The sequence below is a fragment of the Peromyscus eremicus genome, chromosome 1 (genome assembly GCF_949786415.1).
Source record: "Peromyscus eremicus chromosome 1, PerEre_H2_v1, whole genome shotgun sequence".
NCBI lineage: Eukaryota > Metazoa > Chordata > Mammalia > Rodentia > Cricetidae > Peromyscus > Peromyscus eremicus.
In genome coordinates, this window is record NC_081416.1 from 103,596,822 (window position 1) to 103,619,484 (window position 22,663).

Below are 22,663 nucleotides of genomic sequence, written 5' to 3' on the forward strand. Positions count from 1 at the left end.
GATCCTTATACCTTTGAAATGTTCCAGAGGGACGCTGATATGGATGGTTGTGGTTACATAAGGAGTCAATGCCATGGACAGATAGACAGATAATGTAACGTGAGGGGCTCTGAGGAGAGGTAAGGCCTCACCACTGGAGTCGGCGTAGTAGGGGCTCCAAAGAGAGAAAATCAGGCCCATGTGGTAGAAGTGGGAGTCTCCTCTTCTCTTTCTGATGATGGGGTCATTACATTTTTGTAGCCTTTACCTCCCAAATGCTGCTCTTCTAATGGGCATGAGCTATCACACCTAGTTTATGTGGTGCTGGGGACTGAACCCAGGACTTTATGCATGCCAGGCAAGCATTCTAAACAACTGAGTGACACCTCCAGCCATAAGCAGACAGTTTTCTGAAAATCTCTCTTGTAAACAGTAAACCAACATTGTGGGTTACAAAACAAGTTCATGTCCATCAGCCATGTCAATTCCCCTCATTACCACTCCCCAGTCTCTGGTGTAAGCTGATGATTTTCCCATTTCTATCTATTGACTAAATCTTCTTTTCTCTACTCACTTGGAACTCTTGCTTTTCAAATGTTAATTTTTTTAAAGTATCACTGTTAGTATTTCTAGGCAGTTTTGTTTCATCAATCAGCTTGGCTCCCATTCCCTTTTAATTATTGTAGATATATGATATGGTGAGAGCTTTAACATGGACTACCATTCATTATTCTTCCTTTGGAGAGCTAGTCTACGTTTTCATCTGTCTACTATTCCAGATGAAGTCTTCAACCGTTCTGCCAGATCTCTACAATTCCCTTTAGGATTCTCTTAGGCATTCTTTCAAACCTACAAATTGTCATCCCAGAATATTTCAACCTTCCTAGTCCAGGAACATGCTATATGTCCTCATTATTCACATTCTGTTTTACATGGCTCAGTAAAACTCTGCAGTTTTACCATACACGTTTTATATAGTTCTCATTAAGATGGCATAGTAATATTTATTAATTTTCTTGAGTAGGACATTTTTAGTGTATTGCTCAAGTGGTTTTTCAGGTATTTTGGAAATACCTTGACTTTGGAAAAATCTATCTATACCTCAGTTGCATGTTTGGGCTCCTTATTAAATAATAGCTTTTCAATTAGTGATGTGTATGTATGTATGTGTGTGTGTGTGTGTGTGTGTGTGTGTGTGTGTGTGTATGCTTTTTACAAGTATAAGCACATCCCTCACAAAAATAATAACTAATTTTGCCTCAGTCTCTTATTTCTGTTATTCTCTATACTGACCAAAGCTTCTAAGACACTATCTACTAGTGGATATATCATACTTGGTTAGTGATTTTTAAAGAACTATTTATAATATTTAACCTAGAAGTTGAATAATGGCATTTTGATGGACATTGCTGTTTCCCCTGCTCTTTCTTTGTTTTATTTTCAGTATCTTTGTGACCCAATATTGTCATCAGAAGGGCTTTTATCACTTGTACACACAAGTCAGCTCTCAGGATAGTACATGGTGCCCTCAAAAAGTATCTGAAATTTGAGTGCATCTGAACCAGATGAACTGGGTTGGGACCCTGGGTGTGATCTCACACAGAACTCCCTGCCGATTTTGGAAAAATAGGGTAATAATTCTGACCATACAAGGTCATGATGAGAATTCCAATGAACTGATGTATTTCCATTATACTCAGGGTTGTATTTGGAACTTGGAAAACCTCAATGGGTTTTATTTCTTCTTCTTCCACTTAAAAGAAAGATAATGGCGACACATCAATATCCCCAAATGCGAGCTTCCTAAGGAACACCTTGTGTTTAGAGGTCTGCAAAAATAAGGTTCCATTTGTGGCAGACACTATGCTGGCTGTCCTGTTTTGGTGCCTATGGCCATTTTTCATGTTTTCAAACTATGCAGTCCATCTCTTGCACCCTGAAGGGGTTCTTTTGACCTGTGACACCCGATGGAAATAAAAAGTCAAGCTGACATGTAATATGAACCACGGCTGAAACAAACTATGCTTCCATTAGCCCAGAACATGAGTGTGCTCAGATAAAGGCAGGAAGAGGCAGCAGCTCAAACTTAAACCAGATGTTCAGAAAGCTCTGGCTTACACTTTTTCTATTGCCCTTCACATAACACTCATGAGCCTGTCATTGATGTAGAAGAAGGTCCAGTACTCTGTTTAAGCATTAGGAACAAGCTCAAGCCCTTGTCAAAGTCACCATCACTGAACCATGCCTTGATTTTGAAGGAGCCATTCCCCCAAGTAATGGTCCTGGGTACTCATTCTTTGGTATGGGGAAGTGCTAGAGAGCAGCGGAATCTCAGCACAGCCTGTACATCTTCCTCATGTGGTGGGAGGGAAATGGGGACTAGGGAAGGGATGCTCACTTGGGAGTGGTCGGTGTAGATCAGTGATTCTTCAGTCAGACCTGTTTAGATGCAATTCAAATCCTACCTCTGTTCTGCTTGGGGGCAAGTTTGTTGGTTTCTCTGAACTTGGTTTCTTCATCTATAAGGGGAAATAGTAGCTGCTTCTGCCTGTCTGGGACTGTCACAAACTTCAAGTTAAGTGACCCATGTGTAACACTTCCTGCTTCCTGGGACCTGGTAAGCACACACAACACTTGGGTGACTATCCCAATAATAGCAACACATACTCCTATGGGCCAGCATGATTCTGATTATTTTACAAATATTAGTTCATTTCTCTTCATCATTCCCTCAAGAGGTGGGTGCTAACATTATCAGTTTTTCAGATGAGGTAACTGGGCACTGATCAGTTATGCATCTTGTCCAAGGTCACACTGCTAATAAGTGGCCAAGACTGCATACAAACACAACTACTCGCATCCACTTCCTAACCACTAGGCCCCATGGGCTCGGCTGTTGCTTTGCCTGATAGTTGATCCTCTGCACTAGTAACACTGAGGTAGTTTTTCACAGAAGAGAACACAAGCAGAATGGCTGTCCTTAGAGGGCACCCTGTGTCTAGAAAGTGCTGTGGTGGGGCATCTTTAATCTCAGCACTGGGAGGCAGAGGAAGGCGAATCTCTGAGTCTGAGGCCAGCCTGGCTTATGGAGCAAATTACCGAACAGCCAGAACTACATGGAGAAACCCTGTCACAAAAAAAAAGAAAGAAAGAAAGAAAGAAAGAAAGAAAGAAAGAAAGAAAGAAAGAAAGAAAGAGCTGTGACCCAGTGATAAGCTCTAAGACCTCTTATCTTCCTCCCTGCATCCTCAGGCCTGCTTTTCCCTCAGCACCTCCATGTGCCCCCCATGCCCTGTCAGAGCTCATCCTCCGCCTGTGCCTCCCCCTCCTCCATTAGACGTCTACTGGGTCCCCAGCTTTCTTCTTTGGCTTCCTTCCCATTGCTGACAACACCCTCAGGGCTCCCCTCACCTTACATAAACCTTTCCTTCAACCTGCCTCCTCCTCAGGTTACGCCCATCTGTCTCTGAGCCTGCTCGAACATGAGCTGTTTCCATTCTGCCTCGCTCTCTCCTGAACTCATGGTGACCCTGCTTCTGCCTACAGCCTGCACCAGGGGTGGAAGCTGTCTCACGGAGGGTGCTGCCCCCCCCCACATTTACCAACTCCAGCAGCTTCTCTGAAATTGCTCTCCTTAACTTCCTTGAGTTCAGTCTCTCCAGACATCTTCCCTTTTCTGCCCTCTAGATGTAGGGGTTCCATCTTTAATTGAACCCCACTTTCAGCTCTAACATCTTAGCTATTCTACCCCACTCCCTACTCTCACCCCCACGCTGAGTTGTCTTGGGGTTCTGTCTCCAGCTCAGCACTATGCTCAAGTCAAGCCATATTTAGCTACCTACAAACTGGTGTCTGCAAGCAACTAACATGCACTTTGAAAATCTGGTAGCAGCTCAAATCTAACATGAATTTACATCTTCCTAGCTCTTCCTCCTAGCGTATGTCATTCATTCATTCATTCATTCATTCATTCATTCAGCTATCCCCTCCCCCCATGTGTGTGTTCATCCATATGGAGGGCAGAAGACAACCTTGGTGATCATTCCTCAAGTATTGTCCACCTTGTTTCATGAGGTAGGATCTTTCATTGGCCTAGGCTAGGCTGTCTGGTCAGTGATCTGCCTGTCTCTGCCTCCTCAGTGCTAGCATATAATGCCTGCCATCATCCCCAACTTTTTTTTAGTGTGGGTTCTGGACATCAAACTCAGGTCTTTTACCAACTGGGATATTCATTTCTCTAGTCCTCATCCACCCATCCTTGAAGATAAAAATTTTGTGCCTCTCTTTGTCAGCTAAAATTCAAGTGGTCAAGAACAGACTAGGGCATGCTAAGGTACACCCTCTCCTTTCTGAAAAGGAAATGCACTGCCCCCTGTCCAGGCCTTCTCCTTTCCCCACCCTTCTGTCTACAGACTCAGCCTTCAGCTGGTCTCCTGTGTCAGTCTGAGGACCCAGCATCTCTGTGTATGCCACTGAGAGCCACACAGGACACAATGGGTGCTACAGCTTGTTCTAAACCATGCTGCATGCCCTCCTGTCTCCAAACAAGACTCCCAGCTGGTCTACAAAGTCCCTCCTGGCTGCCCTTGACTTCATTTTCTAGGCTTTTCTCTGGGTGCACACATCCTCATGCTATTCTTCTTTTCCCTCCCAGACTCCTAGACACACTAGGTGTCTTGCCCAAAGATGTAAGTGTGGAAAGGTGAGTGGTACAGACAGTAGGACCACGTGGACTTGGATCCCAACCATGGCCCCTGGGGTGACTGGGTGTTTAATATACAGCTAGTCATTTCAAGAGCATGAGCTTCATTTTGCATTGTGGGAGAATACTCACTTTGTACATCTTGTTTTTCTTTTCTCTCTCTCTCTCTCTCTCTCTCTCTCTCTCTCTCTCTCTCTCTCTCTCTCTCTCTCTGTGTGTGTGTGTGTGTGTGTGTGTGTGTGCAGTGGCCCTTTCTGGTCAGTTTCTCAGCCTGTCAAGCAGTTGTTTCTCATTAACCCCTCAGTTTCTCCTTGCTATGGACTGAACTGTGTTCCCCTACCAAGTTCGTATCCTCAACTGACTAAATTTACTTGGAGACAGGGCCCAGAAGGAGGTCATAAAGGTTAAGTCAGGGTATCATGGTGGGGCCTTAGTCTGACAGGACAGGGCAGCACCAACTTTGCCTCCTTTGTTCCTACACACGTAAAAGGCCCCAGGAAGTGAAAGCAAGCCGGTGAGGAAGGCCTCACAGAAACAAATTCCACCAACACCTGGATCTTGAGTGCCTTGTTTCCAAAACAGCAAGAAAGAAGTTGAGACCTCAGCCTGTGTGTTTTGTCCCGACAGCCCTAGCAAGCAAGCATCCTCATCCTCTCTCTTCCTTGTCCTGGCGACTGCTTCCTTTTGCTGCATCCTTCCTCTTTCTACTGCTCTGCTTTCTATGGTGTCAGCTGCCCACCTTCAATCGAGGACAGTGTACGGTAAAGACGCTTTGAAAAAATGCCTTGAATTGACACATCACTATCTACAAGTGGAGATGTTCTCTACACATGCTGTGCAGTGACTAAACACAGATTGTCTGCGTATCTATCACATCATTAATCTTCTATTTGTGGTGAGGATATTCAAAATCTTCTAGCTATTAAAATATGTTGAGGGATCACTTTCAATAACTTTAATTGCAGCACACATTTGCAGTGGTCTAGTAGTTATTGTTAACTGCTGTTGCTTAATTTATCCATTAAATTTTATCATAGGTATATATGAAGACATACAGGGGTTGGCATCATCTACTGTTTCAGACAACCACTGGGGTCTTGGGACACGTCCTCCACTCATAAGCACTACACTCTTGTTCTGGGTTTCCACCTCCGCTCTGGCCCCGAGTTGCTGAAAATATTTACACACTGCTTCCCAGTACTTTCAGCACTCCTCACAGTGAGCCCTTTGTGCCTCCCAGCCCCTTCTCCAGCCTTGGCAGTGGGGACAGCCCTCCGTTCTCTGCCCACAAGAACTCCCACGGGCCCCTCTGTTCCTGCAGCCCTCATTATGGGGTAATTACTCATGAAAGGGTCAGTTCCCCCACTTGATTGTAGGTTCTTTGAGGGCAAGGCTTGTTTTATTCCCTGCTAAATCCCCAGTACTTCCTCCAGCAGATACTCAGCAAATGAATAAACATGAAAACAAATAAGAAGATATTGATGCTCTCACAGTGTTGTGAGACTCTCTGGTGTAGGCTTTTATAGTAGACCTTGGTGAGGCTGAGTGTGAAAAACCCTACACCTCTTATACAAAACCCCATGGCTCATGCACACAGCAGCCAGAATTCAACTCAGCTCTGGCTAACACAGAGCCTTTGCTCTTCTTCTGGACCACACTACCTCTCTGGGCACAGCTCTGCTGCAGCTTTAATTCTGACACCCTTCACTAGCCACCACGGATGCAGTCCCAGCAGAGCTCCTCATCCTGAAGCTAGGGCACACCCAAGAGGTGTTACAAGACAAAAGGCCATACCTTTTGTCAGTAGCACCATGAAGGAAAAGAGAAGGTACCAGCAGCTCTCACAGCTGATACACTGGCATCTCTTCTAGGCAAGAGAAGCAACATTTTAATAACTGACGAGAAACAATATATCAGAAAACCCAGCCACCCATTGCAAAAATCAAAGTACTACTGACAAAATGTCTTCCATGGATGACCTCACCTGACTGGAGAGTGGGAAGAGAGCTTTTAGCAGGGTGAGGCCCAAGTTAGGGATACCCTCTCAGCCAGGAATGTGAACCTCAAGCGCCAGAGAGAGCAGGCATCCTGTATATCTGGGAGGCTTGGAAACCATAGTCTGTAAAAGCCCTTCTGTCTTCATGATGTTCTGGCTATGAGTGCATAAGGACATACAAATGCCACCATGGTAGAAACTTAAATATAGACCTGGTCATTGACACAAAAGAAGAGTGTGCCGGCTGTATTGCTAACTTATCTATGGGACCTTGCCCATAAGATAAGCAGTACTGAGCCTTGAATTCTTCACTTATAATACAGAAATAGACAGAGTCTAACTATCGGGTCATTTGGGAATTCATAATGTACTAAGTACCCAGGCTCCACAACATTGTTACGATCCTGGCTGAGTGATATATGAGGCTTCCCTAGGTCAGATTCAGTTTTCCTATCTTAAGAAGACTGAGAATTCAATGTTAAGGAAGGGTTCCAGCATTACATAGCTTCACTGTGGGTATGGATGAGAACAGAGTCTCAGAGCACCTGGGCTCTTTCTGCTCAACTTCCCTCAGCATGCTCTCCCAGTCCCCACCCTCACAGCTCCCCTGCCAGCCCCATGTCTTCACTCACTCCCTTAAACAGACCCTTCTTCCCCTCTGCTCCTCTCCTGTTCTAGCCTCCACCCTTGGAAAGTGTCATCCTAACTTCCGAGGCTGGCCAGTGACATCCAAGGCCTGGATGTCAGTCTGTTCTGCTCACCCATCTCCACTTCTGGCTCAGACTACCACCAGCGTTGCCTGGACAGCAAGAAGATCTTTCCCAGAGTTCCCAGTGCCTGTGACTTGAAGAAACTTTTAAATATGTGTGTCAGATTGACCCCATGTCCTGCAGTGGCTTCCCTTATTACTCTCTGGATTTGTTGAAAAAAAAAAAAATCTTGCACATGCCACAGGCCACATGAAGACTCTCATAGACGGGCTCCTGGCTACCGCTCCAGCCATTCCAGATACACACAGCCCCCTGAAGCCCACACTCCATGAGACCTCCTGAGTTCCTGGAACACTCACCCTGTTCCTTGCCAAGCTTCCCATTGCTCCTCCCTCTGTGTGGTCTGCTCTTCCTCCAGCTCTACTCTTCATCCTTCCTGTCATATCCCACCATCTGCAGTGTACTTCCGGTCTCACGGGTGCTCCTCTGGGGAGCACCTTCGTTTCTAACTCCAGTGCACCCTGACCATTTGTGGTCATGGATCTTTACATATATGTAGAGTTCATGATTATATTTAAACTCGAGAAGTTAAAACATTTCTGCAGATTCCAACGGGGCAGGAAACATGGCTATTTTTTGTAAACTGACATGAATGCCTGATCAGGCCATGGAAGATAAAAAGGCAGTTAGGAACCACTGGTTGAATAAATAGACAGATAATCTGATATTGTCTCAGTCTGTTTGCAATCTGGCCTTTGTTATTCTGCCTCTGAGACTCCTGTCCATCCACCTTAAAATATCACATGAGGGGCTTTAAGGCTTCTGGACACAGTGCTGGGTTCTCTGGGTGGTGTGAAGAAACTGAAGCAAGTCTCTCCCCTCTTCCCCAGTTACATGTAGCATTTTCTCTTCCTTAGCTCCATCTCACTTGATCCCCCTGGAATCACTTCCAAGATCGAGTTGTATAGCTGCCTCATGACTGGACCCAAGCCCTGGGTCAGTCTCCCACACAGTCCAAGGGCTTTTGGCTGGTGTTTGCTGACCTAAACAACAGAGGTGAAGTCTGTGGCAAACAATGCTCGCTGCTTACCCCACACTTAATTCCCTTGTTTCTGAGAGAAACCTAGTTTTGGTTGGAGAGCCAACATAGCAAGCTAAACTGTTCTGTTCCAGACATCTTATAGCCCTGAGTGTCCAGGAAACATAACTTAACCAAAGGGATGTGTGCTAGCCGGTTTAGGGGAAAATCCTGTTTTCTTCCTTTTCTTCTTTCCCTAATCATCAGGAAAGTGAGTCCTGGCTCTAGCTCATAGCATTTCCAGGACTTGGAATAGGTTACTTACCACTTCTGTAGTGTGTGTGTGTGTGTGTGTGTGTGTGTGTGTGTGTGTGTGTGTGTGTGTAGCAGCCACCTTATGACCACAAGAGGCAGTAAATATGAAAACAAAAGCCCAGGGCAAGCCGGCAGAGCACAGGGGAGACGGGGCCTAGTCCCCAATGTCACCACTGAACTGCTGGACACACCTGGGCTGGGAGTGGCACAAGGACATCAAAACCCCTAAAATGGCACTTGAGTGTGGTTCTTGCTCTTCACACACTAGTCACATGTCTAAGTCCCTCCCACACAGGCAGGCCCTCCTATTGCTGGGCATTCATGGCATCTTCAGATATCTTCTCTTTTCTGTCTTTGAGGTTTCCAGCAAAGCACTCAGAACACTCAGATATCTGAGGTAAGGTACCCACAGCAGCAGCAGGTGGGGGGCAGTGGGGAGCCCTGACCTTCAGGGAGCAGGGACATCTACTAGCTTTCCAGTCCACAGACAGAGCATTTTGATACTCCAGGCTCTTCCTCTGAACAGAGTTTTGACCATGATCTCCAACATGCTGACTTGACCTCTCCTTTGACCTACAATTTCATCCCCCTTATACCAATGCTCGGAATAAATCACTGTATCAGGAGAGGTGAACTAAGGGGGCACTGTTCCAAAGGAGTGTTTCCATTAGAAACCCCACAAAGCACTCCAATGCCATTTACAAGAAGGTTAATTTAGTATCAAGAGAGCCAGATTCATCACTACTCACTTCCTACTTGACAGAAGAAATCAAAGGGAAGAGAGATGGGGAGTGGTGGAGACTGGCTTATTAGAGACTGAAAATGAGTCCTCAATCACCTTTCTTGGCTTCTTGTTGAGGTGCAGCAGCTGGTTTTTATATGAACTATTTTCTCACCAGATCCTCGCAAGCATACTCAAAGGCTGATGCCTAATCAGAGCAAGGGGATAAAGAAACAGAATGATCCCGCATGCTTCGGATAATCACGGGGGCATCTGATTGTGAGAGCCTGCAGAGAGGCTGCGATGTAGGTGCAGGAACCGACGTGTTCCTTGTAACAAAAAGCAGTGGATTAGAAGAAATTGAGAGAACCCACAGCTAGCACCACTGCCAGAGTCCCTGTGTCTTTTTCATGTCCTGACCCCCACCCCAGATCTCCACCTGTAACCCCAGTAAACTTCCTGGACAACATAAGTGAATTGTTCCTGTTCCAGGCCTCAAAAGAAAGCCCTCTGGCTTTTGTCCTTTTACCTTCTTATACAAAATCCTATCTCAATGCCCAGTCCTTTCAGAGTGAACTTTTTGCTCAGGGTAGCATTCAAGGCTTTCCTTGATGGCTCACTTCCCATCATGCTCTAGTCACAGAATTGCCGAACCACACAGCCAGCTCCTAGGGGTCTAGCTACCCACCTCTAGCTCATGCCATTCCCAGGACTAGGAATAGGTTGCTTACCATTTACTTTCTATTTTTCCTCGGTAACGACTGCCTTTTAAATTTAATTTTTATGTAGCCTGTGTGTGTTGCCTTATGCGCATATGCAGGCACCATGGTAAACATACAGAGGTCAGAGGACAACTTGTCGGAGTCAGTTCTCTCTTTACAGTGTGTGGGTCCCAGGGATCCAGGTTTGGCAGCAAGGGCTTTAACCACTGAGCCATCCCACTAGCCTCCTTTTTTCTTTAAATATGACTATGCCACCCACGCATTAAGGGCCAGATTAAATGTCCCTCTAGCCCAAGAGCCTCTGGGAGCCACTCAGCAGGACACACCCTCCCCCATTCCTGCCCCCTGGAATGGCCTCCCTTGCGCTTTTCTTTGGCAGTTTGTTCCTGTATAAACCCCATCTCCATCAATCCAAACCATTAGCTGCTTTCTCTAGGTACTCATCATGGAAAAAGGCAGGGATAGATAATGGACGGAAAGCCGGGAGAAAGGAGGATGGAAGGAAAGAACGGAGCTGAACCGCTTTCAGTGCCTGGATGGATGGAGGACAGACTTCTGCAGCTGTCTGAACATAAACAAGTGGACCCTTCCTGTCAATTAGCACTGGAGGACCAGATCGCATTCCTTATACAGACATCCATGCCTGATGCTTCCCACAGTGGTTCTCATTTCTCTGTCTGGATTTCAAATCCACCGTAGGCCACTTCTGCTACTCTGTGTCAGGTTGATCTGTCCTTTCATGCTTCGGCAGCAACCCAAATGAAAAGATAAGTTGCTAGTTGGAGACCCAAAATACCTCAGTGCTAACTTGTCAGGCCTGGGGGTGGCAAGCTATCCAGGGGAAAGTATTCTCATTTTTCAAGTTTTGGATACCGTAAGATTTTTCACCACGGTCTTTTTAATGACTCCTCAAGAAAACTTCCTGAATTGATGTGAGGTGCTTGCTTATAATTGGGAGGCAAGTTAACAAGGGGAAGTTATGATCCACAGAACACAAATGGAAATGAAATATTAAATCGTATCCATGACAAATAGCGAGACTCTGTTGCATGGTGGGGACCTGAGGGGATTTAGAATTCAAGTTTCCATTCTCACTTTGTCTTTAATTTTGGGGAAGTCATCTAAACATGCTGAACCTCAGCCCCTTCATCTGTTAAGTTAAATTGAAGTTAATATATCTCTCTTAAAGCTAGGGAGATGTATCAGTGAGTAAAATGTCTACCTTGCAAGAACTAAGGCCTGAGTTCAACTCCCAGGACCTGCATAAAAAAAGCGCTTGGGTTTAGTGGTACACATTATCCCAGTGCTAGGGCTTGATAACTATCCTAATCTAAATGGTGAGTTCCGGCCCAGGAAGAGACCTTGTCTCTTTCAAAAAGTAAAAATGGTGGATGGCACCTGAGGAACAACATCTAATATTATCCTTTGGCATATGTACTCACATATGCACACATCTGTGCACGCACACACACACACCACACACACACACATACACACACACCTCTTTCCTAAGGCTGTTGTAAGTTACATAAGAGCGAAGCACGGTCTCCAACACATGTTAGACATGCTTTCAATATTTGATGAATAAATTAATCAATGACTATGTGGAAAACAAATTAAACACAAAAATCTTACAAGGGGTTGATCCAGGTCGGGGGGGGGGGGGCAACGTGTTAAAGACAAAGAAACCCCAAGTGCCGCAGTGAGGCAGATGTGAATCACCAAGCTTCTCTTGCAGCAACCCTGAACCTCAACTTTCTCATTTGCAGTGGGGAGGGTTGTCTCCTCATGGAGTTACTGTAAGTCTTAGAGAATGCATGTAAAAATCCACTGCAAACTGCAAGAGGTGAGTTAGACTCTAGCTGGTGGGATATGCCCAGCCAGTGGGATCCTGTGACTTCATTAACACTTGCAGTCTGCAAGACTACCACCCTGCAGGGGAGTCAGGGGTAGAAATGGTCCCCGCTGATTCTGGATCTCCCCATGCTAGGGGAAGACTGTTGTTTTTGAGAACAGATGTCATATTTTATTCTAAAACTAGCTTGGGTTCAGTGGGGAGTGTGCACGTGTGTGTGTGTGTGTGTGTGTGTGTGTGTGTGTGTGTGTGTGTGTGTGTTTGTGCACGCATGCATGCATGCACGTGTGTGGCATAGATCCAGTCCAGTGAGAGCTCTGTCAACATGAGGTCTCTGTGTGGAAATATTTGTATATCCACTTTGGAAAGTGCTTTTAGATATTTTTTTCAAGGCAAAAGATAAACTCATTTAATTTAGAGTCATCAGCTGGATTGCATTAAATGGAGGGAAAAGCAAAATCGTACACAATGCAGCCATTTGTTAAACACAATTATTTCTCCCGTTACTTAATTACAAGCAGACATAAATACGCTGAATTCTGACATCTCAGGTCTTCTTGAATTCTCGATCTGTGTTTCAGCATGTAATGAAAGGAGGGTCATATTCCAATTTGTGTGTTAAACAAACCCGAGAGTTATAATTGTATATTGGGACCATAATGACTTTGCTAAAGCAAGACCTAAACTTTTAATTAACCTGCCAAGACAAATTACAGCTCACAGTTCACAGGTAACGATCACAGACAGCTGAGACTCAATGCCGGGGACTCTCGGGAAAGAGGGATTAATAGCAACATCAGAACCAGTCTGTTTTTATATTAAAGGAAAAAAAACAGTGTTCATTAAACAATCATTGTAGCTTGAAGGGAGGCAGACAGGTCAGAAAGGCAGTGAGAGAAAATGGAAGGAGAAAGGAGGGAGACAGAGTACTCTAACCCTTCCATCTATCGAGTACATGCAGTGGCCCCACAGGTACCAGGCACTCTTTACTTCCTTTTCTAATCAGCACAACAGGGACTGCAAACTACCACTTTAAACATTTTTTGTCCCAGACAGAAAGGGGGTGACCTGTCATTGACGACCACAGAAGCAACATGGGATTACAAGAGAAGGGAGAAGTAGGACTCAGTTTTCATGGGGTGTTTTGGGAGCTGTGTTGACAGGAAGAGTACGGGGACCCTCCTATCTGCCTGCAGAGTCAGAATTTCTGAAGAAAGGGCCAGGAATCTGAACTTTGCTTGATGATTCCTTAGTCCGATAGCCTTTGAGAAGGACCATGACCATAACCCCTTGCTGCTCACAACATGCTCAGCAGCATGGGCTCCACTGGGTGCTGCCCCCCGACCTGATGGAGCAGATTCTGCATTTTACCCAGACCGTTGGGTAAGTCTTCAACACATTGATATACAGAAGCGCAATAAAGCCTAGTGGCTCTAGCATACATGAAGGGATTAAGGGACAGTTTTCATCATCTAGGTAAGAGGAGAAGAACCTGGATGAAAAGGAAGTCCATGCTTTAATTATAACAGAGCAGGTTAGCAAGCTTTGACAAGCCAGGGGTTGGCTAAGGGGCATCCCACTATTTCCTTGCTGTTTTAAGGTGCATATCATAATTAAAAAAGGCTTTCTTTAGGGATTTAAATGAATAATCTCTCATATTTATACTCAATTACTGAAACAGAAATGGGACTGTAAATGCTCCTAGCTCTGTGTAGGCCCAATACTGTATGCCTCCTTGTGAACTGTGCCTAGGAGGAGTCAGGCTGGGAGACCAGGCAACTCGGACACCATGGGACATGAGAATTATGTCCTAAAATCAAAGCCACCATATCAAGAAAGAAAAATATGTAGTGGCTGCTGCCTAGCAGAACCTGAAAAGTGCCAGTTTAGATGTCGGTGCAGCCAGAGCCCAGCCTCTAGTGGCAGGGTCTGGGAGCTCTAATGTTGCCCTCCATGTTATCAACAGTTACTAAGACACGGCTTCAGATTCCAGAATCTTAAGAAACCAAGAGATGGAAAAAAAATACGTGGTCTGCATGATGTTAAAAGGCAAGTTCATGGTAGAGCTTCCGGATTAAGCCTATTTCCCATTACACCACACAAGAAACTGCTCAAGAGAGAAACCAGTAGCGTGGCAACTACCTAGACCAGGGCTGCTGAAGGGAATCTGGGCAGAGAAAAGGCCATGCTCCTGCTTATTCCCTACCAACCAAAGGGCATTGCCCACGGAGACTCGATGTGCATTGTGGAGACAGACTGCATCGCCAGTCAAGGACAACGCAGAGGGACATTTCCTTCATCAACACCAGTTGTTGGATGCCCATCCCCTTCTTTGCCATCAAGGCAAAATGTTAAGGCTGAGTGTGTAGTAGAAGCTCATCAGTCATGCTCCATTTAACAGAACGGCTCACTCTGCCTCAATACTGAGGCAAAACAGCAAATAAGAGGGAAATGGGCTGAAAACAACTATCGCTGTTAAGAGGGAGAATCGGGGTCTTGGAAGAATGTTGGAAATCTAGTACTAAATTGAGATATTTTCCTTCAACTCCATTTCCCTTGTCAGAGAGACTCCCAGACAAGGACCAAGAGCTTTCAGGGGCACCCTAAAGCATTCACAAAGCAACAATCCTGTTCAGGACTTCCGGTCTATGTTATGGCAAAGTTCTATTTTCCTTCAAGGATTTTTATGTCTAGACTGCATCCTAATGCTTCCAACAGAAGGTCAGAAAAATTCTGACTTGGAAAACTAAGACTATCCATTTGCATATGGTAGCCACTTAAGGAGGATACAAAATCTATGAGAAGGGATATACCAGCAAAGACAAGAACGTCTTTTAAACAGAGAACTAGGCTACCTACACACAGGGAATTAGGTTACCTACACACATGTAGACTTTGGAGGTGGCCAAGGCCCTTTACCACTACATGGCACAGGGACAATGTTTCAAACTCACTTCTCATACCAAGGCTCACACTGTGTCAGAGAACAGGACATCTCTCTTATCAGCGAAACCCCAAAGGCACCTGCAGCCTGCTCTTCCAGCTCTTAGCTTTTCAGTTTCCACCCTCTCCTCAAGCTGTTTTCTTCTTTCTCATCTGCCAGCGTTTGTTGATTTCAAAAGTAAAACCAAACCCAAACCAAACCAGACCCAAACGACCAATCAGCGAGTTGAACTAGGTGAGGCTTTAAAGACAGGTTGGAGGCAAGTGCCAATGAGGAGAGATGTGTCCTCTGTGTGGCTTGCCACCCAGGATTCCTATCTCAATGTCAGCTTTGCCTCCTAGCTCTTGAGAGGCATCTGGTGGATCACACATCACCCTTATCCAGCAACTTGAGTCCTTATCCAGGAAGTCCACTTGGAATGACTTCGCACCATGCTCTGATTGGCAGCTATAGCTCTGGGCATGATATATTCAATTCCAATACCCTGCCAGCACCATCTCCTGAATCCACGACCTTCCTCTCATTCAAAGACACCATGGAGGGTATGGCTGCTTACCAATGGTGGTGGTGAGAAAGGAAACCACTTCAGACTCCTTCCCATCATTGTAAAAGGCCAGGTGCCAGATTCCCGAATCCAGATACTGGATGAAACCGGTCTCATGGCTGGATGGGGGAACGGCACCCCGGGACTGGCGTTGGGGACCCTCCAGACTCCTTGCCTCCTGGGTTAGGAGCCTTCTTCCATCCAGTAGCTCCACAAAGTCAAACTAAAGAACAAAGAGAGTAAAATTAGCAACAGACATCCCCACCTGCCAAGCTCCACGTAGGAACTCTCCTAGGGAGTCTAGAAGGGAAAAAAGAGTCAGAAAGGGAAGCCAAGAGAGCGGACCAATCAAGTCCTCCCCAGAACTACAGTCTTCTAATTCTTTTGTGAATGTGGCACAACTAATGATTATTCATTGTCGTGTTTTGTTTTCATTTGGGGACATGCAAGTCTCTACTTGACTATGTATATACTAAAATAGCTACGTTTTCTTCGGTGGCAGGTCTCTCAGTAGAAACCCAGCCACTTGGTGATCACTGGAGGTTCATGCAAGTATGGATAGTCATCTTAGGGGTTTGCAATGGGATTAGAACACTAAGTGGAGTTGGGTTAGTCATGAGCTAAGTTGTTTAGCTCAAAATTCCATCAGTAATTACATGCTGTGTCAAATACAAATGCCAATTGATTTGTATTTCAATCAATTGATTTGTATTCCAGAAAAGTCCATCATGCAGTGTGAACATCAGGTGGGGGCGTTAAGCCCTGCTGCCTCACTAGGAAGCACCCCAAGTAGCTACCTAGTTAGGTTTTAGTAGATGGAAGGTATCTATCTCACATAAACTGAAGCTGTGGCATTCAGGACTACTGTATGATGGCTTTGTGGTCACCAGGGATCAGGTGCTCATCTATAGCTCTGTGACCTGATCATTGGCTATAGTGCTAAAACTTAACCAAATGCTGTAGCTAAAAAGACCGCATATGGCCCTAGGATGCGTGATGGATGTTTATGGTTTTGATTATTTTAACTCCAAAGCTAGTGTGTAGTGTGGTGTGTGTGTGTGTGTGTGTGTGTGTGTGTGTGTGTGTGTGCATGTGTGGAGGTTTCACAGGCCTCTGTTCTCTCTGACTCATGACACCTCCTCTTCTTATTTCTTTCTTTTCCTTCCCCCTTCCTCTCTTTGGATGCCAGAGACTGAATCCAGAGTCCCTCATGCTAAGCACATGCTCTGTCCTTGAACTATACTCCCAGCCACTTGACCAATGTCTTTATTTCTGGTACATGTGTGCAAACAAATGTGCAATCCTGAAGAAGAGAGGAGATGCACAAGGCAAGGAAAGTACTGTTTACTTTGAGCCAGGTCCCATGCTACGGGCTCTGTGACTGTTCCTTGTTACAAGGATCCTACTGGGCAGTTGCTGTTACTCCCCACTTTATAGAGGAGGAAACTCTCGAGGAGATGATGAATCATGAACCCAAGCTTGCATAGCCAATGGCAAGAGGATTCATGCTCAGTGTGTGGTTTCCTCTCTAGGTCACATTACCTACTGTAACTTAGGAGACAGTGTGATATCAGAAAGGCAGCTGAGAGGTGTCCTAGAATTCTCCAAAGAAGCTCCAGAGAGCTAACTTCACTTTTCTGGGAGGCAGGATGTTAGTGGGACAAATTGATGAGTGGCTTATAAGATAACCTGAAGTTCCCTTCAGGCTTTAGGACCCAGCTGGGTTTCTGACCTGGGTTAGGATCTGAGCTGGCTCCCATGAGGTCAGTTGGTGTGTGGGGTCCAGTTACCTGAGTATGGGAAGGGGGAAGGCCTTTTCTTCCATAGATGCCAACCAGAGCTGCTTTCCCCAAAGACACATTGAACTTCAGATGCACAGGGTGGTCTATGAACACCTGAGATCTCCAGAATGTTCCAGGTGGAATCTTCTGGGAAGCCCGTCTGCCCACGTCGATTTCGCCAGAGTCTATAAAACTGTCCTCTGGAAAGAAACTACTTGGCTTTCCTACCAAGACACGGGGAAGGGAAGACAAAAGCATTCTGGTTAGCCAAACATGATATGGAACCAGCGTCCCAACATCCAAGGCTCCATTCTGCCTCACACCCGGACAGAGGTCTGCAGCTAGCTTCCTGCGCCCTCCCCCTCCTCCACAGGAGTAAGATAGTCTAGAGTTTTTCCTCCAGTGATGCTCAAATTGTTCTGCTAAAAATATTCATTCTTCCAAAGCAGTATGGGTCCTCCCAAAGGACCATCTGTTTACTGCATAATGCCACAGCTTGGTAAGATATATTTTGATCCTAAAAATAATCATTGGTGGTCACACGAGAATAACTTTGTGATTTTGTGTGTGTGTGTGTGTGTGTGTGTGTGTGTGTGTGTGTGTGTGTAAAGGCTGTATGATAAAGTAGAAAGGACAGAGGGAATGAGGAGGCATGATGGGAGTAGAGGGAGGTATTTTATGTTTATGTGAGAATTGGAAGCCACATCCTAAGGCTTACATATGTGTGTGGGGGGTTGGGTTTGGAACAGGGCTATGAATTGACAAAGAGGGACAAGAAGGTTCTGAAGAAGGGGGAAACATGTCTGAGGGGACTGTTGTATTTTGGTGGGTGTGGGCATCAGTGTGTGTGTGTGTGTGTGTGTGTGTGTGTGTGTGTGTGTGTGTGTTAAAATGGTTGAAGGAACTTATCAAGGGTGAAATCTATAGCATACTTAGAAATTTAACCCAGCCCTCAGCCCTGTACCACAAGGGGCGGAGGGCACTCAAGAATGAGATCTGCTCATTTCTCTTGTCAATCAGCAGTGGCTGCTTTCTGGGGCTGCAACATACCCCAGGAAGGAAGGGTACTTACCAAACTTCCTCTTCATAGTAATTAAACACACCAGCTTATAAGTGAGCTAAGCCCTAACTTCCTGCCTTCTTAACAGTGGGGAAGAGGGGGGCAGGAACATTGGAAAGACCACCCTTAGGACCCTGAAAAACCCAAACTAAGCCAACAGGCTCCATTGTATTTGTCAGTAGTAACCTCCCCCTGGGGATCCTGGCTTTGAGGCTTTTTGTGTGGTTAAGGATACTCAGAGATGTTCTAAGACAACAAGAATCATTTGCAAAGAAAACACGTTTGTGGAATGTTTTACAAAAAGCATTTGGAGAGAAGAAATTACAATGTCTCCTCACCACCCCCCCCCCCCAGTTTTGGAAGACTCCTTACAAAGCACATTTGATGCTGAAATGGAGCTTGGCAGGGCATTGTTGTAGTCATAAAATATTTTACTGTTTTAAATAATAAAATTCAATTTAAATGTTAAACTTCTCCATATGTTATCATTCCCTTATAAACTCCTAGGCAGAAACATCAGGATTTTAGCTTCAAACCATTAAGTGTTATTTTAATTAAAAATGTGCCAACAAAAAAAAAAGTTAAAATGCACATTATCAATGAAAGTACCATGGATATTCTATCATTAACACAGCAAAGAGTTTGCATTTAATTCCTTATGGAAGGAATGTGCCCCAGACTTTTACCTTGAAAATGAAGGTACACAAACCTCCACATTGTGAGTCATGAAACTTCAAAGACAGGAGCCCAATTCACAAAGCTTTAAGATGGGAGAGAATTATTCACATTCTTCTTCATCTGATCTGTGGGTTCCCAGGACTATAACCCTTTTATTGTGCAGGTAGAAAAAGGTACACCCTCAGCTTTAAGTTTTCCCAGGGAGACAGAACTAAGAGAGCATATGAAACAAAAGCAGGGTACATTCTGAATTTTTCACTCCTAGGAAGGGCTGAGAGAGAAGTACAGACTGATAATTTGAGGGCCTGTTTCCTCTGAATGTAAGAAAGAGTCAGAGCCCAAGGGCGAGGAACCGTCTGTACACCGATGTTCTAGTGTCTCAGAATAAATAATGGAAAACTGCTCCCTTGTTTTAGACAACAGGGCTCCTTTCTCCACAGCAAAGAGGAGATTGTAATGTAGGTGACCTTATGGGTCAGAATGGGTCCAGAGATACCCTCCAAACCTCAGGCAGGAGGCTTAGGCAGGGCTATGTGGCTCTTGCCCCATTAAAGTGACAGGAGGGGATTTTCCTTTTATTGCATTTTCTAGTGGTTCAGGAATGTGGGCCAGGTGGGAGGGAAACTCTGTCTCCACACTGGACCAACTGTTGGTGTAGACTGATGGTTGAGAGGAAAGAGTGAACAGCTTCTACCACCTTTAGTTCATGGGAAAGATGCCTGAGACTGCCAGGGCTGGGCTGGGGCTGGAAGAGCAAAAACAAACAAACAAACCCAAACCCTTCCTTCTTGACTAAAGAAAAACCCATCCTGCCTTTTCGCCTGTCCAGATCATAAGATTTCTTGACTTTAATTCTGAGCACAAAGCATGAGGACTCGAATATAAAATGCCCCCACGGCAAAGGGGTGAAGAGTAGGGAACGAGGCTAGAGACCGGTAGAGGGGGAACGTTCTGAGTATCAAACTCATCTCTTCATGTATATTCTGGAAGATAACAGATATTACTAGAAGAAATAGTAGGGCAGGCAGAGGTTAATGAGTTCTGGCTGTGTCGAGTGCCTTCATTTTCATTAGTTCTGTTGATTCTCATGATACTAAGAACATCTCTACACTGAGGCTCTGAATGCTTAAGAAACCAGTTGGAGATGAAGTCACTTGAGAAACCTCTTTACCTCTTAGAATATGGCTTCTCTGTAGACTAAATAAATGAGTGATGAGTTAAATATCTGAAGAGACACCCTCAGTGGTGATGGGGTGCACTGACCCCCTCAAAGAGCAGCAACTCATGGGACTCATGGGGTAAATGTCAAGACTTAGCCAGGTCCTAAGTCCAGTTAAGAACTTTGTGGTACACCAGGGTTTGAAAGTTGATCATTTTTATTAATTAAGGAGCTGTAAACAAGCCCTGGAGTAGCCAGGGTCTGGAGACAGTTTTGAGAAGCATGCTGTACCACTCACTATGCGGTATCTCTAGGCCTTACCAAATAGCATGTGATGCTTAGCTTAGACCTTACTCCTCCCAACAGCATGATTCAGTTTCACAGCATAGATTCTGTTGATAACCATCTTTTTCTTCTTAAGTTTAGAAAGATTCAGGCTTCCTAGAGCAATGCTGTGCAAATATGCAATCACATTGTAAAAGAAATCTCTCAACAAATTGATGAAATGATCGAGTAGGTCCATCAAATGTGGATTATTTGGAAGAACTGGAATTCCCATGCTTCCCAATCACAGTCTCTGACCAGAGACCCATCTATCCAGGTTCTAAACTTCTAATCCACTAACAATTCCTCTACCTTTTTTTTTTTTTCAATTCTTCTCAATGCAAAGTAGATTGCACAAAGAATCCCTTAGTTTCCTTAGCAACAGTTTGAAATTTTTTTGGTTATCAAAATAAGCTGTTCCGTTTTGTAGAGCCCAGCTGAGCCTGTGTGCAGCAATTTGCATGGTTCAAACTGATGGGCAATTTTGATTCCATTGCAAAGAGAAAGCATGATTCCTAGCCCACCAAGTCAAGTGTCAGAAATGCTTGTTTATTCAGTGATGTCCCCCTTCCCCACTAATGCAAACACAAGGTCTTGCGGGGTTGCTTCAGGAAGCTGCTACATTTGGTTTGTGTCCCATGATGACCCTAAAATGGCTACAGCCACTTTGAAAATACAGTATAAATTTTACTTTGATGTTATTCTCACAGACATGACAAACACAGTCCTGGGATTATCGTGTATTTAATTTGTATAATTAAAAAGATGTACTTTAAAAATATTTTTAAAAATACCCCAAACCTTAGTGTCTGAAGTGGAATGGCCCCAGACTAGGTGGACAAGATGAGGGACACCAGCTGAACTGAGGACCACTCTAGATGAGTAGCTCCCCTCTGCTGGGCTCTGAGAAGAGCCATCCTCACTCGTGTTCTATGGGCAAGAAAACTAAGGCCAAACAGATGAGGAAACTAGTGTAAGTTAACAGAACAAGAGAAAGGCTGGGTTGAGAGTCACATCTGGGGCTGTGTGGCTCCAAGGCACACTCACCCCCTTTTAATCACCTCATACTGCTACTCCCGCCATCATGGTGCAGAGACGCTAATCTTCATTCGGTAATTGATGCTTTTCCCTGATACCATCAGAAGGGACCAGAAATGTGCCCTCACACTACAGTTAACATTTTCACTATTGAGATACAGTCTAAGGAAGCAGAGGTTTATCATCACAATTAAAAACAGAAACTGAGTAGACATTGGTTTGACTGGGGTGGGGTGGGGAAGAACCACGTGCTCTCCCATAGACTATAGGAAACTTTCCCTCTGCTTTTCAGGGACATGCACTTTTTTTTTTTCTCACAGTAATTGCTCTTGCTGCTGACTGTTTTCCAGTACTGCCCTGCATTTAAGGGGTTTATAAACAGGATTTCCATTTGCATCAGTAATGACAGATAATCCCTTTAAGCAAAAATACTTCAATTAAAATAAGCCAATAAGGCAGTGCAATTTTATGTTGTCTCTTATCTACACCTCCTGCCTTTCCGGAAAAACTAAAGAGAACCCAAACAACCCACAAACTAATTTCATTAGAGTGGAAGATTTCAGATAGACTTAATTCCCGCTGAAGGAATGTCTGTTAGGGATCACAGTGGGAAGAAACTACATTGTGTTACAGGAGACCCTTTGCCAATTCCATGATGGGTAAAGACATTTTAAGTGTGTTTTCACAGGCTGATCTAAAGACAGTTGTCCCTTTCTGAGTCTTCATTAGTGGCAATAGACAGTATAAACTGGTGTGAGCATTGCGAGCCACCAACAGGACCATGGACAGTACCACCTTGGTTGGAAAGATCCCCAAAGAACATCACTTAGTCCTATGATGATTCTTTTAGAAATTTCACCTGTAGATTATGTAAGTCGCAATGCACTCTGTAGAGAACCTGTGCTCTGGGCACTGAGCTCAGTGCTTTTTTGAAGAGGAGAGAAGTGGAGCCTGGAATGTCTAGCTCAGGGGACATGCTTAAGCTTACACTCCAGTGTCTCCTTACATCACACCGACTCCTCTAGTGGCCTCATACATGCTACCATCTTCCCTACCCTGTTACTGGGCAAAGGGGCATCCATTATTTAATGGTTTAGGTCTTAAAATCTTTAAAAAG

General features: G+C 44.8%; 1 protein-coding gene across 1 annotated transcript in view; it reads right to left on the reverse strand.

The window, feature by feature from the left end:
• Tenm4 (teneurin transmembrane protein 4) overlaps positions 1–22,663 on the reverse strand; it is a 275,039-nt gene that overhangs the window by 160,893 nt on the left and 91,483 nt on the right. Inside the window, exons 6-7 of the mRNA XM_059271229.1 lie at positions 17,297–17,511; positions 15,519–15,729 (exon numbers count right to left, since the gene is read on the reverse strand). Of these exons, the coding sequence (XP_059127212.1) occupies positions 15,519–15,729; positions 17,297–17,511 (426 nt within the window). The remainder of the gene's footprint in view (positions 1–15,518; positions 15,730–17,296; positions 17,512–22,663) is intronic.